A 16,396-nucleotide genomic window follows, 5' to 3' on the forward strand; every position below is an offset into this window, starting at 1 on the left:
CAAAGGAAGGACATTATCTGCCACACCACCATGTTCAGAAGGATTCTGCGACTACCCCATTACGGATAGTATTTAATTGCAGTGCTAAGATGGGGCAGAATAGTGTTTCGTTAAATGATTGCCTTCAAACAGGCCCAAGCCTAACACAAAGGCTTTATGACGTGCTGTTAAAGTTTCGTATAGGGACTTATGCATATACGGCCGACATTAGCAAGGCATTCCTTAGGGTAGGTCTTCAAGAAGAAGACCGGAACTACACAAAGTTCCTATGGATTAAGGATCCTAATGATCCAAACAGTGAAATAATCACTTATAGGTTTGCGTCTGTTTTGTTCGGAGCCACGAGCTCACCATTTCTGCTTCAAGCTACCTTGGATACGCACTTGAAGAAGTCCAATAGCCCGAACAAGACAGAAATTAGCGAAAACCTGTATGTGGATAACTTTCAAGGAACAGCCAACAGTGAAAGTAAGCTGTTGGACATATACCATGAGGCCAATCGAGAATTAATGGGAGCCAATATGCCTCTCCAGTCTTGGGTCTCTAACAATGACAAATTAAAACAACTGATCACAACTGAATTTCCCGACTACCAAGTACCCGAGATGACAAAGGTTCTAGGTGTCCAATGGAACACGACAACCGATCAGTTGACAATCAAGTCAGTGGAAACAGATACCACTAACTTAACAATGAGAAAATTGCTATCACAAGTCAGCAAACCCTTCGACCCATTAGGCTTATTAAGTCCAATACTAATTAATGGGAAGATGATAATACAGGAATGTTGGCAACAAAAGTTAGGCTGGGATGATCTACTAACACCTGCCCTACAAGAAAAATGGCAAGGGTTAGTGAAAGATTTAAGCATCCTAGAGTCTGTCAAGTTCCCTAGGAACACAACAGTAAGTGAAAAGGAACCAATTAAGTTGCATGTATTTTGTGATGCCTCAGGAAAGGCTTATGGTACAGTAGCTTACCTGGTCTCAAATGGGCAAGCCAATTTGCTCACATCAAAGGCCAGAGTGGCACCTTTAAAGAAAAGATCACTGCCACAACTGGAATTAACAGCCTTACTGCTAGGTGTAAGATTGGCTCATTATCTGATCAAGGCCTTAAGCCACATCCACTTTACAGAAACAGTAGTATGGTCAGATAATGAGGCAGTGCTACAGTGGGTTAAAAACAATAACAGTAAGAATCCTTACGTGAGTAACCGCGTTAAGGAAATACGAGAGTTGTCAGCAGGGTATAAACTAAGATATGTACCTACTAAAGAGAATCCAGCTGACTATCTCTCCCGAGGCCTGACTTTACGGCAATTAACAAAGGCAGAGATGTGGTTCAATGGACCTCAGTGGCTAATCAGCGACCAGTGGCCTAAACAAAAGCCACAAGTCATTGTGACCAATGTCACTGTTCCCACTGAGAACCCGGAACTACCTCAGACTTTGGTAATTGATCCTGCTCGGTACTCTGAATTGAACAAACTTGTAGGTGTCACCCAAGTAGTGTTTGATTTTCTAAAGAAAATAGGAATCAAGCATAATTTCCCTAGTGCCTTAAGGTACTGGGTTAAAAGAGCTCAGACCGACACATTCGGGACAGAAATTGACAATGTTCCTAAGAAGCTACAACATGATCTGGGTCTCTGGTTAGACACTGACAATTATAACTTGATAAGATGCGGAGGACGCTTACAACATGCTGACATAGATCTGGAGGCAAAAAATCCAATATTGCTCCCTCGTCACCACATAGTAAGCAAACTAATTGTGTTACATATACACAAATACTGCACTCTGCATGGTGGGGTATTAGATACTCTCACAGAATTAAGACAACAGTACTGGCTACCCCAAGGTAGACAGACAGTAAAATCCATAATCAAATCCTGTGTTGTATGCCGGAGATACGATGCCAGAGTGTGTCCATATCCTGGCCCTCCTCCACTTCCGAAGGAACGAGTCGTACATATTCATCCTTTTGAGACAACAGGAGTAGATTTCACAGGAGCACTAACACTGACAGGCACTAAAGACAAGAAACCAGTAAAGGCCTATATCTGTCTTTTTACTTGTGCCACAACAAGGGCAGTCCATCTAGAAGTGACTCCCGATATGAGTGCCGAAGCATTCTTACAGGCTTTCCGCAGGTTTGCTTCACGTAGATCTTGTCCCAAGTTAATGATTTCAGACAATGGGTCCAACTTGGTGGCAGGAGAAGCATGCCTGAGGAAAATCTGGACACACCCCAAGGTACGCACAGCCCTAACTCAACGGCAGTGCTATTGGAAATTCATACCTCCCAGAGCACCATGGCATGGAGGCTTCTATGAACGGATGGTTGGTACGGTGAAACGGTCTTTACGGAAAACCCTACACCGCCAAAAGATTGACCTTCAGGAGCTTCAAACAGTAATCATAGAAATAGAAGCACGAGTTAACAACCGACCACTTACCTACCTCTCTGATGATGCTTTGCAGCGTGAACCATTAAGTCCAGCTCATTTGATGTATGGGAGACCTCTCAAAACACTTGTGTCCCTTACGGATGAGGAACCAGAGGATCCTTCATATGTCAAAGAGAGTGATTTGGTTCAACGTTTCAAACATCTTTCAGGGGTGATAAGTCGGTGGAATGACGTATGGACTCGTGAATACCTAACAGCTCTGAGGGAGTATCATTACGGGGCAAACAGTCCCTATAACAGAATTAACTTGAACCCTGGTGACATAGTTCTGGTGGATAGTGACGGACCACGCTCGGAGTGGCCTATAGGAGAAATAGTCTCTGTTCATCCAGACAGCCAGGGCATCTTGAGAATAGTGAAAGTAAAATGCAAAGGCAACACTACTCTCAAAACTTTAGAGAAATTAGTACCTTTAGAACTGGCCAGGAAAGAAGACGTACAACGACTTCCAGCACCCGATACGCCAGTACGGGACATACGTCCCCAACGGACTGCTGCACAACAATGTAAACTCAAATTAAAGCAGCACTATAATTCTGAGGGAGAAGAATAAAGTGATCGCAGTCCTTACCGGGACTTCGACCCGTGTTCTGCCCCTGGGAATTATGTCGGGAAACCGACACACACACACAACCACACACACAAATAACACAGTCTCCCCTAGTCTATACTCCCTTCAGGATGGAAAATGGGAGACTCCGTGACGTCATCAAAGTCATCGTATATTTACATTATGAAACATTGTTAATAGATTAGTTTAGTCTCTAAAGTTAATAAAAAAGTAATCACTAAGAATGAATATAATTATTTACATCAAATAGTAGCTAGGTTCCCTTGTTAATGTAAAATTACTTTGAGTGGAGAACCAGAGCATAAGAGCGTCTCCCCGGGGAGGAAGGCGTCCATAACTACACAAAAACATCAACCTTGCATCCCATACAGGTAAATTGTGAGAGGAGCTTCAAGAATCTGTGCAGACAGTTGGTTCATACACATAATTAACTACTTGTTTGCCAAGCCTTGTCCTTCCCTCCAGCCGCCATTACGTGGCACAAAGAGGCAGGGCCACACCCATCTTGAGGCTACACCTACATGCCTTACTAGGCCCATTCTACTGGCACAGCTAAGACATTATAGCAGTAGCAGTAGTTATAATTAATTACTTATAATGAAATAACTGAAATAATAGTTTTAAAGGTAAACAATTGGTAGTTTAAGAAGGGATCATAACATAGTGGTTTAAGCTACCAATTGTCCCTCCAATAGTGTGTAAGAAGATTTCAGGCAGTTTACCAGTACATACAGTCCACTTAATTAATACTTACTTACTAAGAAAATAAATAAGACATAACTTTATTTTATTAAATCAATTTGAAAAGAGAGATTAGCTGCCTGGAATTTTACCCCACAGTGGTTTAATGTTCACTGATATGTCGCACTGTTAACGGATTGGTAAAGTACGTTAAAAATGCGACGTAAGAGGACATACTGACTGGCTTGTAACTGCCTTTGACCTGTAATTACCCCAACCTGTAATTACCTGTGACCTGTAAGAGCCTACAGACGCTGGGACCGGCCCTGTGGGGGGGGGCACACACACATGACCAATAGCACGCATGTACGAAACCTGTGCATCTTTCCTCAATCATGACGGCTGTGTTTACATTTATGAAGCAGTCTAGGAGCGTGGAACCTTCACAACTCGAGGTTGTTATTGTTATAAATAACCTCTTAGTGCTTATAGGAGCTAGTCAGTTATTTAATAAAATAAATGTGAACAAAATCGACTTTATAGAGAAATGATGTGAAGGTTAGGTCAAGATAGGTTAAGTTAGGTTAAGTTACGTTAAGTTACGTTAAGTCAGGTTAAGTTAGGTTAAGTTACGTTAAGTTACGTTAAGTCAGGCTAAGTTAGGTTAAGTTACGTTAAGTTACGTTAAGTCAGGTTAAGTTAGGTTAAGTTAGGTTAGGTCAAGTTAGGTTAAGTTAGGTTAAGTTAGGTTAAGTAGGTTAGGTCAAGTTAGGTTAAGTTAGGTTAAGTTACGTTAAGTTAGGTTAAGTTTAAAGACTAACACAGAGGTAAAGAGCACACACTTTATATAACGTTCTCAGGAGTAACTTTAAGATAATTCTCAGCTACTCGCCAGTGGTTGACCGCTTGTCTGAGAAGTATAGTGTATAGTCGTCATACCACCCCCACCCCCCCCTATTATTCAGAGTATGAATTAAATACACAAAATACAGCACAACCCCGCAACTCAAGAGTGTTGCGTGAACTCTGTCTGTATATCAGCAACAGGAGCATAGCAAAACTACCTATTAACAAACTTTAACCCATCTTCCTGTCCAACGACGAAGCAAATTAGCAAAGTTAGTTACACTTTTACCATCAAATTGTAATTTTAAATTAGTTTTTTTTTTTAGTTTAATTCCCATTTTTTTTTACAAGCAAAATACATTCATTTGCTAAGTCTAGCGGACACAGTATGGAGGACTGACAATAAGATCCCAGAGGAACCTAACTGCTATCCATGGGGGCCTCGTAGCCTGGTGGATAGCGCGCAGGACTCGTAATTCTGCGGCGCGGGTTCGATTCCCGCACGCGGCAGAAACAAATGGGCCAAGTTTCTTTCACCCTATGCCCCTGTTACCTAGCAGTAAATAGGAACCTGGGTGTTAGTCAGCTGTCACGGGCTGCTTCCTGGGGGTGAAGGCCTGGTCGAGGACCGGGCCGCGGGGACACAAAAGCCCCCGAAATCATCTCAAGATAACCTCTCAAGATATATCCAACCGAAACTAAGCGTTGTTTAGAGGGGGCCAAGTGTGAGGAAGGTATTACAATCCGTGATGGAGATCCGGTGCCTAGAATACCCCGTCTGGGTAATGGTTGGTCCGATGCTGTTGCATTACAATATTTACGGTAATTTCCTGTTGCATTCTGCCACGTTTAATGCATCATACTAGTTTATATCTGTGTGTCGGGGGGGGGGGGGGAGAGAGACAGAGAGAGAGAGACAGAGAGAGAGAGAGACAGAGAGAGAGACAGAGAGAGAGACAGAGAGAGAGACAGAGAGAGAGACACACACACACAGACAGAGACAGAGACCAACCCCCACCAACCTGCTAAACCTCTCCAACACTTAAAGAGAAAAATCGCTAGCAATTAGCGGAACTATTAATTCTGCACTGATTCCAAGCACCATTGCAAACGAAGATTATAGCACGACCTGGGAGGAAATTCCAGCTTCCTGGAAGGTTCCAGAAGTCCGTATAACGTGTGTGTGTTGATCGTGACGTCACGGGGGTGACCGTGACGTCATGGGGGTGATCATGACGTCACGGGGGTGAGCATGACGTCATATGGGGTTCACTCATAGGGTTTATAACCCAATGGGTGAAAAATAATGGGGAGGAAGGAATGCACCCAACCACTTGGACGGTCGGGGATTGAACGCCGACCTGCATGAAGCGAGACCGTCGCTCTACCGTCCTGCCCAAATGGTTGGACAGCTTACAACCATTTGGGCAGCATTTACAACCATTTCATGAAATTGGGTCGTGTTTGTGCGGGAGTATTCAACAATGCGACCCGGGACCAAACCACCTCTATCTCACCCTCAATTACTCAATATTATATATATCTATACCTACGCGAACAAGCCTGAATGGTCCCCAGGCATATATGCAACTGAAAACTCCACACCCCAGAAGTGACTCGAACCCAATCTATACCTATAAACTGCAATGTCTGTCTCTGTTTGTCCCCACAGACGCTCGCGACTAGCGTCATCCCAACTTTGCAAGATGCCAGATGGGGGGTATGGGAGAGTCATAGGCCATTGAAGATTGACCGTCGTGCCATCCTTTAAGAACGAGTGGCTCCCTGTCATTTTCACGACGGCAGAAATCTGGCATAATTTACTATAGAGTTTTTAAAAGTTTTTTTCTCAGCGTTTCACAATGTTTAATTTTTTTTGTGAGAGGGTGGAGCGGAGAGAGTAAAGAGGAGGATGCAGGCGATGAGTCACAATAACGTGGCTGAAGTATGTTGACCAGACCGTACACTAGAAATTGAAGGGACGACGACGAGTAATTGAGTAATTGCAGTTCTCATTACTACTATCCCCTACACCTGACTTTCCTCCTCAGCTCTCTCTTGCCTATTTAATGCCTGTCCCTACCTGTCCTCATCACAATCGACTTGAGAATGGTCCAGGACGGACCGAAACGTCGTCGTCCCTTCAATTTCTAGTGTGTGGTCTGGTCAACAAAGAGGAGGATGTTTGAGGAGACATGAGATCAGGATATATATATATATATATATATATATATATATATATATATATATATATATATATATATATATATATATATATATATATATATAGTGTGTTCTCTGTAAACTGTAGCATTGCAAGAAAATAAAACAAAAAACAAAACATACAAAAAAAAAGGGGTGGTAGGAGAGGAAAAGAATAAAGTATTCAGTGAGAATCCGCAAGATCTTCTCTGAATGCTCTTTGTTTTCTTCTTCGAGGATGTGGGTCCCTGCAATTGCACCAGAGGTGGTACCCCTAATATATTATATATATATATATATATATTATATATATATATATATATATATATATATATATATATATATATTATATATATGTGCAGAAGATGGCAGTGAAACAAAGGTGTAAAGTGCATAAGAATAAAGCTTCGGGGAGAGAGAATATCGCAATAAAACAGTAATTGGAGAGACAAGCTTAGGAGGGGAGAGAGAAACTTGAGGAGAGAGACACAGAGGAAGGAGACATCAGAGGAGACACAGAGAAAAAAACCCCAGAAACACTTTAAGGTGAACAACCATTAATGACAAATTACTGTTTTGTCTAACCCAAAACGTTAAAATTACGACTGTTTTTGTTTAAACATAAACGTTACAAATTCAACTAATTTAGCCTAACCAGGAAACTGCGAACCCAGACAACCCACCTAGCCTATAAAGGCTTGTTATTAGGAGCTAGAAGTCGTCTGCTCATCAACATCAAACAGCCTGGTGGATCAGCCCAGCAACCAGGAGGCCAGGTCAAACACCGGGCCGTGGGGGACATTGATCCCGGGAACCTTCTACAGTCAACACGTTCTCCTGTCCCCACCTATGTAAAAAAAAAAAAAAAAAATCGGTGTGGCTGCTAACGGCAGCCAACTAGCACTTCCACCAACGATTAATTTGCAGTGAGGTCATATACCTCAGGTGAGGTATAACCTAATTCCCAGGAAGTGTTCGGTGTATTATTACTGGCTCCGTAATGCATGCTTTCAAGCTCTGCGATATTATCTTGACCTTGGCACTATGTAGACTACCCTTGCAGCATTGTCTGTAACATGTAACACTGTAACATTGTCTGTACATGCTGTAACTACAGCATGTATAGCCATTACAGCACCTAAATGCTCATGTTATCGTCGTGGTTACTTTAAATCACCAGGCTACCTACAGGTCTATAATGAACGTTAATTCTTAAGAGGATAATACCACATCACTTCGAGTAGTGTAAAAGGAGACATTAACGTGATAGGTTTTTGTTTACGAACTAACAACAACAATAGGTTTATCGTTACGAATCGACAATAGCTATAAGTTCTTGTTTACAAACTGACAACAGCAATAGGTTTCTCGTTACGAAGTCGAACCTCTTTTTATAGAAACACTGACGACTATGATGAAACATTTCGTTCTATCACGAGAACAACAACAGTGGAGGAGGAAGGGCGATGGACAGGGAGGGGGAGGAGAAGGAGAGGGAAGAGGGAGGGGAGAGAGAAAGGGAGGGGAGAGAAAGGGAGAGAGGGGTAGTGGAAGGTGGTGGTGCCCCAGCCGTGTGAGCCAATTTCATTCTGAGTACTATTGTAAGAGACTGTTAATCTCTTGACACCCAAAACACAGGCCTCTACTAACGTCAACTATGCAACCTCTGGGTATCTGACGGCCATTCAACGTTCAACGTTGAATCTGACGATTTAACGTTGAATTAACGTAGATAACGTTGATTTGGTGTTACTCTGTTACATCCTCTTTAAGGAAAGTCTAAGAGATGTCTAACAGGGACACCGCCCTGAGGGGAACATTATCGAACATTTATTCTACACGCGAACGTTTGTTCTAGAAAGCCTTCCTCTGTGGTACATGCTTTGGCTGGCACTATGTACGGCAGTATTGTATTCGAAGTCGGGTCAAATCTTTAAACATTTACACAACCACTTACGAAACCTGCACATCTTTCCTCAAACATGGCGGCTTTGTTTACACTCATTAAGCGGTTTACGAGCTTAGAAACTAAGAGCCCAAGGTAGATAGAAACAGACCGAGAGAGACGCAAAGTGAGATAGTAGACAGACTAAGATAAGAACTAGGAGACTAAGTGACACAAAGAGAGAGAGAGAGAGAGAGAGACAGACAGACAGACAGACAGACAGACAGACAGACAGACAGACAGAGAGAGAGACAGACAGAGAGAGAGAGACAGACAGAGAGAGAGAGACAGAGAAAGTAAGTAATTATCAATATAAGGCACCAAACCCGGAAGGCTATGTAGCACCATAGAGAGACAGAGACACAGAGAGACTGACATTCCCACAAATTGTTCATAACAATGATTTTCTTTGTCACAATGCAGCAACACTTCTGAATCTACTCCCCCCCCCTCCAACCCCACACAAGCGCCCATCCAAGTCACATAAAGTATGCAGGTTCATTCCAGGTTCCAGAACCAAAATAAATCATAATACCTTCCACCCTCATACCAGCAAATCTACTTCCAGCTAGAAGACAAGAACCCGGAACTAATAGGTTAACTTATTACGCCTGAAACTCTCTGGTTTAAAATTTATATATAACCAGTATTAATTTATAACACTGGCATTATATTTTATATTCTTATACATCACTGCATCGGGCGCCTGACAGCTGAGTGGACAGCGCTTTAGATTCGTAGTCCTGAGCTTCCGGGTTCGATCCTCGAAGACAAATGGGCAAAAATGTTTCTTTCACCCTGATGCCCCCTGTTACCTAGCAGTAAATAGGTACCTGGGAGTTAGACAGCTGCTACGGGCTGCTTCCTGGGAGGTATATAACAAAAAGGAGGCCTGGTCGAGGACCGGGCCGCGGGGACGCTAAGCCCCGATAGATAGATAGATTTATCAGGGGGAAAGCGCCAAGCCATTACGACTATATAGCACTAGGAAGGGGTCAAGATAAGGATTTGGGATGGGACGGAGGGAAAGGAATGGTGTCCAACCACTTGGACGGTCGGGGATTGAACGCCGACCTGTACTCACTAGCGATGACGAGGAAGCCCAGGACGGTGCAGACGACGCCGACGACGACGATGAGGACCCCAGAGAGAGTGATGCAGACCAGGACCTGCTTGTCGGCGGTGTTGCGGCGCTTGACGGTGATCTCCCGCCAGTTGACGGTGGGCCGGTAGCCCCCCGCACCCTTGCTCACTCCTGTCACCCTCTGGGCTCCCATCTCCTTCTGTCAGGGGTCAAAGGTGACGGCTGTGTTAGGGTGACGGCTGGTGACCCTACTAGAACCATTATAACCTACATAACTCTCCCAAAGTACCGAGAACGATGCTTATTAGTCCCAAGAAGCGTCATCAATGATGGTTAAATTTTCACTATACCACTATAATTTTTACGCTGTGGTCGATAGCATTAAAAGTATCATCATAAAGCGTAAGAATGTAAGAGTGCGTAAGAGTTACGCACTCACCAACTAAACTCTCCCGGCACTGCACTTTACCTGACGAAGACCAAACTTTGCGACGAGTCAGTACTGTCGGGTTTATCACCTCTACCATCGTCGTCCTCGACGATCACCTGACTAGCTTTCACCGCCATATAATTAACAACTTAAATACCTAGAACTCATCTGCATTCATTAACCTTCTTTTTATGACCTATATCCAACCAGCTGTGACACACACACACACACACACACACACACACACACACACACACACACACACACACACACACGCACACGCACTAAAGACCATATCATTAGGTGCACAAACCGTCACAATTAAAAAATGATCCGACACAAATATGTATTAATATTCCAGGGCGGGTTAAAATAAATGCATTAAAGGCACACGGTGGCAAAACATTTACTTATAACAAAAATTAAAATTATATACTAATAATGCATGGCGTATCTCCCGGTCCCGGCTCCCTAAGTTCTCAAGAGCTTTTGGGGGGTGTACTGGCATCTCCAACTCTCAGGTCTTTGTTTGGTAAACATCTTGAAGGTTCTATCATGTTTTCAGTCCTTGATACAACACCTGTCTGTCCTTGATACACCTGTCAGCCCTTGATACAACACCTGTCAGTCCTTGATACACCTGTCAGACCTTGATACAACACCTGTCAGTCCTTGATACACCTGTCAGCCCTTGATACAACACCTGTCTGTCCTTGATACACCTGTCAGCCCTTGATACAACACCTGTCAGTCCTTGATACAACACCTGTCTGTCCTTGATACAACACCTGTCAGTCCTTGATACAACACCTGTCAGTCCTTGATACAACACCTGTCAGTCCTTGATACACCTGTCAGACCTTGATACAACACCTGTCTGTCCTTGATACACCTGTCAGACCTTGATACAACACCTGTCTGTCCTTGATACACCTGTCAGCCCTTGATACAACACCTGTCTGTCCTTGATACAACACCTGTCAGCCCTTGATACAACACCTGTCAGTCCTTGATACACCTGTCAGCCCTTGATACAACACCTGTCAGTCCTTGATACACCTGTCAGACCTTGATACAACACCTGTCAGTCCTTGATACAACACCTGTCAGTCCTTGATACAACACCTGTCAGTCCTTGATACAACACCTGTCAGTCCTTGATACAACACCTGTCAGACCTTGATACAACACCTGTCAGACCTTGATACAACACCTGTCAGTCCCTGATACAACACCTGTCAGTCCCTGATACAACACCTGTCAGTCCCTGATACAACACCTGTCAGCCAGTCCTAAGTACCTCTCACTCCACACTATGTAAAAAAAAAGGGACTATATATGTAGGCCAGACATAAATATATGTATTTATTTTTGCAGGTTAGATTAGCATTTTAAAAGCCCTACAATCGCATTCTATGGTTGATTGTTCAATAAATCACTGAACTACCTGTTTAACAGACCTGTAATCCTGTCCATAGAGGACAGAAGAAAATGTATATATATTCTGGTTAGCATTGTAAATGTCTGGCCACGTCTGTGGTAGAATAATAATAATAATATTGGCTAGGTTCACTCTAAAACAAATAGGCAGAATAGGTTCATATAACATGAACAAACTAGGGTTAACTGGACAGAACAACGGTTGATAGTTCTACCTGAACAGAAATGGCAGGTGGACTAGTTTGAAAGCGTGTTCAATGTTAATGTGAACATTGTTCTTGAGCCTCGCGCGGGTTGGTTCCCTGCCATGTTGAACACGAGGCCAGGATAGATGGATTATTTGACTAGCATGTTCAACCCTGGTTCACGATAAATGGATTGTTTTATAGCATGTTCATCACGGGTTCACAATAGATGGGCAAGTTCACTGATATGTTCAGAAGTATGTTCAAAGGGGGTATCACGACCGAGGAGTTTGTACAAAAGTCAGAAAGTTCAGCGTGTGAATAGTGTAAAGTTCAAGGTACATTTGCAGAGTCTGTTCAAGGTACACTGAGTCACGTCAATGTACACTCACTGAGTCACGTCAATGTACACTCACTGAGTCAGTTCAATGCACAATCGCCGAGTCAGTTCAATGCACAATCGCTGAGTCAGTTCAATGCACAATCGTTGAGTCAGTTGAATGTGACAACCAATGCACTCAATACATGAGAGCGAGGCACTCTCACACACCCTCAGGTGAGCGAGGCACTCTCACACAAACACCTGCGCCTGAACACCTGTTCTTCAACATCTGCGGTTCTCACCCCTCAAAATACCAGGTTTGTGAACATTGGGGGGAGGGGGGTATGTATGTGGGGGGAGGACTGTGGGTAATCCACGGGGATGTGGGTATGTGTGTGTGGGGGAGGAGAGGAGGGGTGGGGGGAGTTGCACACGCACTCAAGGCACGCACTCCAGCGGACGCAGGCACTCGCTGAAACACTTCTCTCCTCAAGCACAGTGAGGGACATACTGACTGGAGTCTCCCTCTCTACGCTTACCTGTCCTCCAGTCTGCTTCCCGCTCTCTCTCTCGCTCTCTCTTGCGCTCTCTCTCTCTCTCTTGCGCTCTCTCTCGCTCTCTTGTTCTATACATTTATATCCAGAGGTGACTGGATGCATGGATCAGAAGACCTTCCAGAGGTGACTGGATGCATGGATCAGAAGACCTTCCAGAGGTGACTGGATGCATGGATCAGAAGACCTTCCAGAGGTGACTGGATGCATGGATCAGAGGACCTTCCAGAGGTGACTGGATGCAAGAAACAGAAGACCTTCCAGAGGTGACTGGATGCATGGATCAGAGGACCTTCCAGAGGTGACTGGATGCAAGAAACAGAAGACCTTCCAGAGGTGACTGGATGCATGGATCAGAGGACCTTTCAGAGGTGACTGGATGCAAGAAACAGAAGACCTTCCAGAGGTGACTGTATACAAGAAACAGAAGACCTTCCAGAGGTGACTGTATACAAGAAACAGAAGACCTTCCAGAGGTGACTGGAAGCAACAGAACCTTCCAATGATGTCGACAATCAGGGTTAATTAACCCCAACAGCCCAAGAGCCCTTCCAGGGATGACTAAGAGCCATGGGTAACTGATCACTACAGCCCAGAGAACCATCCAAAGACTGCTGGTGTCAAGGGTTATATCGAAACACGGACCCGCGTCCAGGGCTGACCAACCATCCCCGGGAATTGGGCAACTTCCAGCAGTTTAAAAACAAATTATCTTCGCTCGATTCCCCAGCTCCTGGAAATAGGGAAAGCCAGAGAAGTGGAAGGAAGCGAAGGATAGACACGAAGGAGGATAAGCAAACGGGATAGTAGAACAAAAGGAGGATAAGTTAGAGGGTGAAAGGCATATGGATTATAAGCTAGCCCGTTTTCTCAGACTGCCATTCCGTAAAAAATGCAACTGTTTTGCCTAGCCAGTAACGTGCGAAACCCAAGCAACCCACCTAACCTATCCGGGTCGATGCACAGATAACGTCAATATTTCGGTGCTTTAATTTTGACTAATAGGTCGTGTTTTAAACGGATTGGTCGATTCAGTAAACAAAAATTAATGTACTTACCATACAGACAGGGAATAGCTCATCTACTCACTACTCAGACAAAGTAGATCATCTACTCACTACAGACAGGAAGTAACTCATCTACTCAGCACTCAGGAAGTAGATCATCTACTCAGAACTCAGGAAGTAGATCATCTACTCACAGCTAAGAACACTGGCCTCTCACCCTCTTATCTGCGTAGAAATTCCACAGCAGCATCTTGGTCACGAGGTCTGTTAGTTCACGGTGTCACTGCTGCTGGCGTCTGCTGCTGGCGTCTGCTGCTGCCTTGTCTGCTGCTGGCGTCTGCTGCTGCCTTGTCTGCTGCTGGCGTCTGCTGCTGCCTTGTCTGCTGCTGGCGTCTGCTGCTGCCTTGTCTGCTGCTGCCTTGTCTGCTGCTGGCGTCTGCTGCTGCCTTGTCTGCTGCTGGCGTCTGCTGCTGCCTTGTCTGCTGCTGGCGTCTGCTGCTGCCTTGTCTGCTGCTGGCGTCTGCTGCTGCCTTGTCTGCTGCTGGCGTCTGCTGCTGCCTTGTCTGCTGCTGGCGTTAATGCTGCATTGTCTGCTGCTAGAGCCTGTTGGCGTTGATGTAGTCTTGTCTGCTGTTGGCGTTGATGCAGCCTTGTCTGCTGCTAGAGTATACTATTAACGTTGATGCAGCCTTGTCTGCTGCTAGAGTATAATATTAGCGTTGATGCAGCCTTGTCTGCTGCTAGAGTATACTATTAGCGTTGATGCAGCCTTGTCTGCTGCTAGAGTCTGCTGTTGGCGTCGATGCAACCTTGTCTGCTGTTGGCGTAGTCTATTGATCGAGTCTGCTGTAAGCGTAACCGGTTACTGTTATTTCCAGTAAGGTCTACTGTTGGTAGTTACCACTAACGAAACCTGTACATCTTTCCTCCAACAAGCCGGCTTTGTTTACCCTTTTTTTTAAACAGTTTAAGAGCTCCGAGAGACTACGAGGTTGTTTACAACAACAACAACAACAATAACCTCGGGTTGTGAAGTTTCCAAGCTGGTAAACTGTTTAATAAATGTAAACAAAGCCGCCATAATTGAGGAAAGATGTACAGGTTTCGTATGTGGTTGTGTCAAGACTTAACGAATCGTGGCCCCCCCACACACACTACAATGTAATATGCATGTTAATACATATATATGCTAATGTAAACCTTTGTACATATTAATGCTTAAATATGTAGAGTCTTTATAACTGTATTTATGTTAATTCATGAAAATGTCTACAGATCGCATATATAGTTTCGTTTACATATTTAATATTTGATTGAAATTCTACATATTTTATCTAGTATATTCCATGTGTGTTATTATTATATATGATGCACTAGTCAATGTGTTATACAAAAAACGGTTAAAACATAAAAAATATTGAATATTACTTGTTTTAAACTGCCACGTGTGTGTGTGTGTGTGTGTGTGTGTGTGTACACATACACTTATACACAAGCGCTACACATGCGTCTTTTGTTTGCTAAGCGTAAGTGCTTACACTGGATCATGCTACCCTTTGCTCTGTATAGTGCTTAACGTGCCTAACAGCCACTTCAACACGGCGTTTTCTGAAATGATAACAGTATTTGCTAACCGTTCGTGCACCGGTTATTTAACTGAATTACCGAGTGCCTTTTATGAGGGGTGATGTTGCTGAACGATCCTCAAGGTCTACTGAACGATCCTCAAGATCTGCTGAACGATCCTCAAGGTCTATCAACTGCCTAAAGTCACACAGGTGTCTTCAAACATCTGTCTGAACGACCTTGTAATAATTAGATTCCTACATCTGTTGTGGGGTTGCATTCCGGGGGGGGGGGGGGGAAGGTCAGTACTTGGAGACCAGACGCTTGGGATAGCCTCACCCAACTTTGCACCAGGATTCCTATGAGGTATGTGCACAACATGGTCAGGTCAGAGTTGGACCAAACAAGTGCCATTTGGAATCCCACGACGATTTTTGGAATATCATAATAACTGGACTTGAGAATATTTTGTCTTTGTAAAATATAAAACATTATGCACTCATGTCTGCAAAATTCCCAGCACAATTCTAACTAATATATTTTGCTTGCAATGAGCTAAAATATGCAAGCAGTCATGGCAACATGGTGGGTGGCGGGGGACCCGGCTCACCCTCACCTAACTTCATTATATTTTGTATATTAAAACAACTTGAATTGCAGAACTTACCTGTAAGTCACTATAATGCTTCAACATTAACATGTTGACAGGTGTTCTTCAGGTGTTCTGGCCAGTCCTTAGTGCTCGATGTTTCACTGCCGGAGCCTGCACTTTGCCATTCACTGTTTATGACTTCATATTCTTGACTGTTCTTTAATTTATCTAATTCATTTCAATCAATATTTTTTAATTCAGTATCAAACTATTGCGTGCACTACATTGAAAGTCAACTTCTTGTAGTTGTGCAACAAGGGACGTTTAGATAGGATGTGATATAAGAATAATTAGGGTGATCTTTGACAAGCTGCAAACTTCCTGTCCCCGTCGAGGCCACTAGAGATGTGGGCCTCATATTCAGGTAATGCTCGGCAGTGAGTAAACATTCCTTTTATACCTATAAAAGAAAACGTTTTCACGAGTGGACTAACTACA

The 16,396-nt window shown here is 43.8% G+C and overlaps 1 protein-coding gene across 2 annotated transcripts in view; it reads right to left on the reverse strand.

Moving 5' to 3' along the window:
- The window catches only part of LOC123769950 (uncharacterized), a 60,334-nt gene that overhangs the window by 25,882 nt on the left and 18,056 nt on the right, over positions 1-16,396 (reverse strand). Inside the window, exons 2-4 of one of the 2 annotated variants that reach the window (XM_045761450.2) lie at positions 15,974-16,358; positions 13,958-14,586; positions 9,803-10,001 (exon numbers count right to left, since the gene is read on the reverse strand). In XM_045761450.2, coding sequence (XP_045617406.1) covers positions 9,803-10,001; positions 13,958-13,990 — 232 coding nt within the window. In that variant the 5' untranslated portion in view covers positions 13,991-14,586; positions 15,974-16,358. Of the gene's footprint in view, positions 1-9,802; positions 10,002-11,887; positions 12,942-13,957; positions 14,587-15,973; positions 16,359-16,396 lie in introns of those variants that run through there. The other variant, XM_045761452.2, reaches the window with a different exon arrangement.

This window comes from Procambarus clarkii, chromosome 45 (assembly GCF_040958095.1).
Source record: "Procambarus clarkii isolate CNS0578487 chromosome 45, FALCON_Pclarkii_2.0, whole genome shotgun sequence".
In the NCBI taxonomy this organism is placed as follows: Eukaryota; Metazoa; Arthropoda; class Malacostraca; order Decapoda; family Cambaridae; genus Procambarus; species Procambarus clarkii.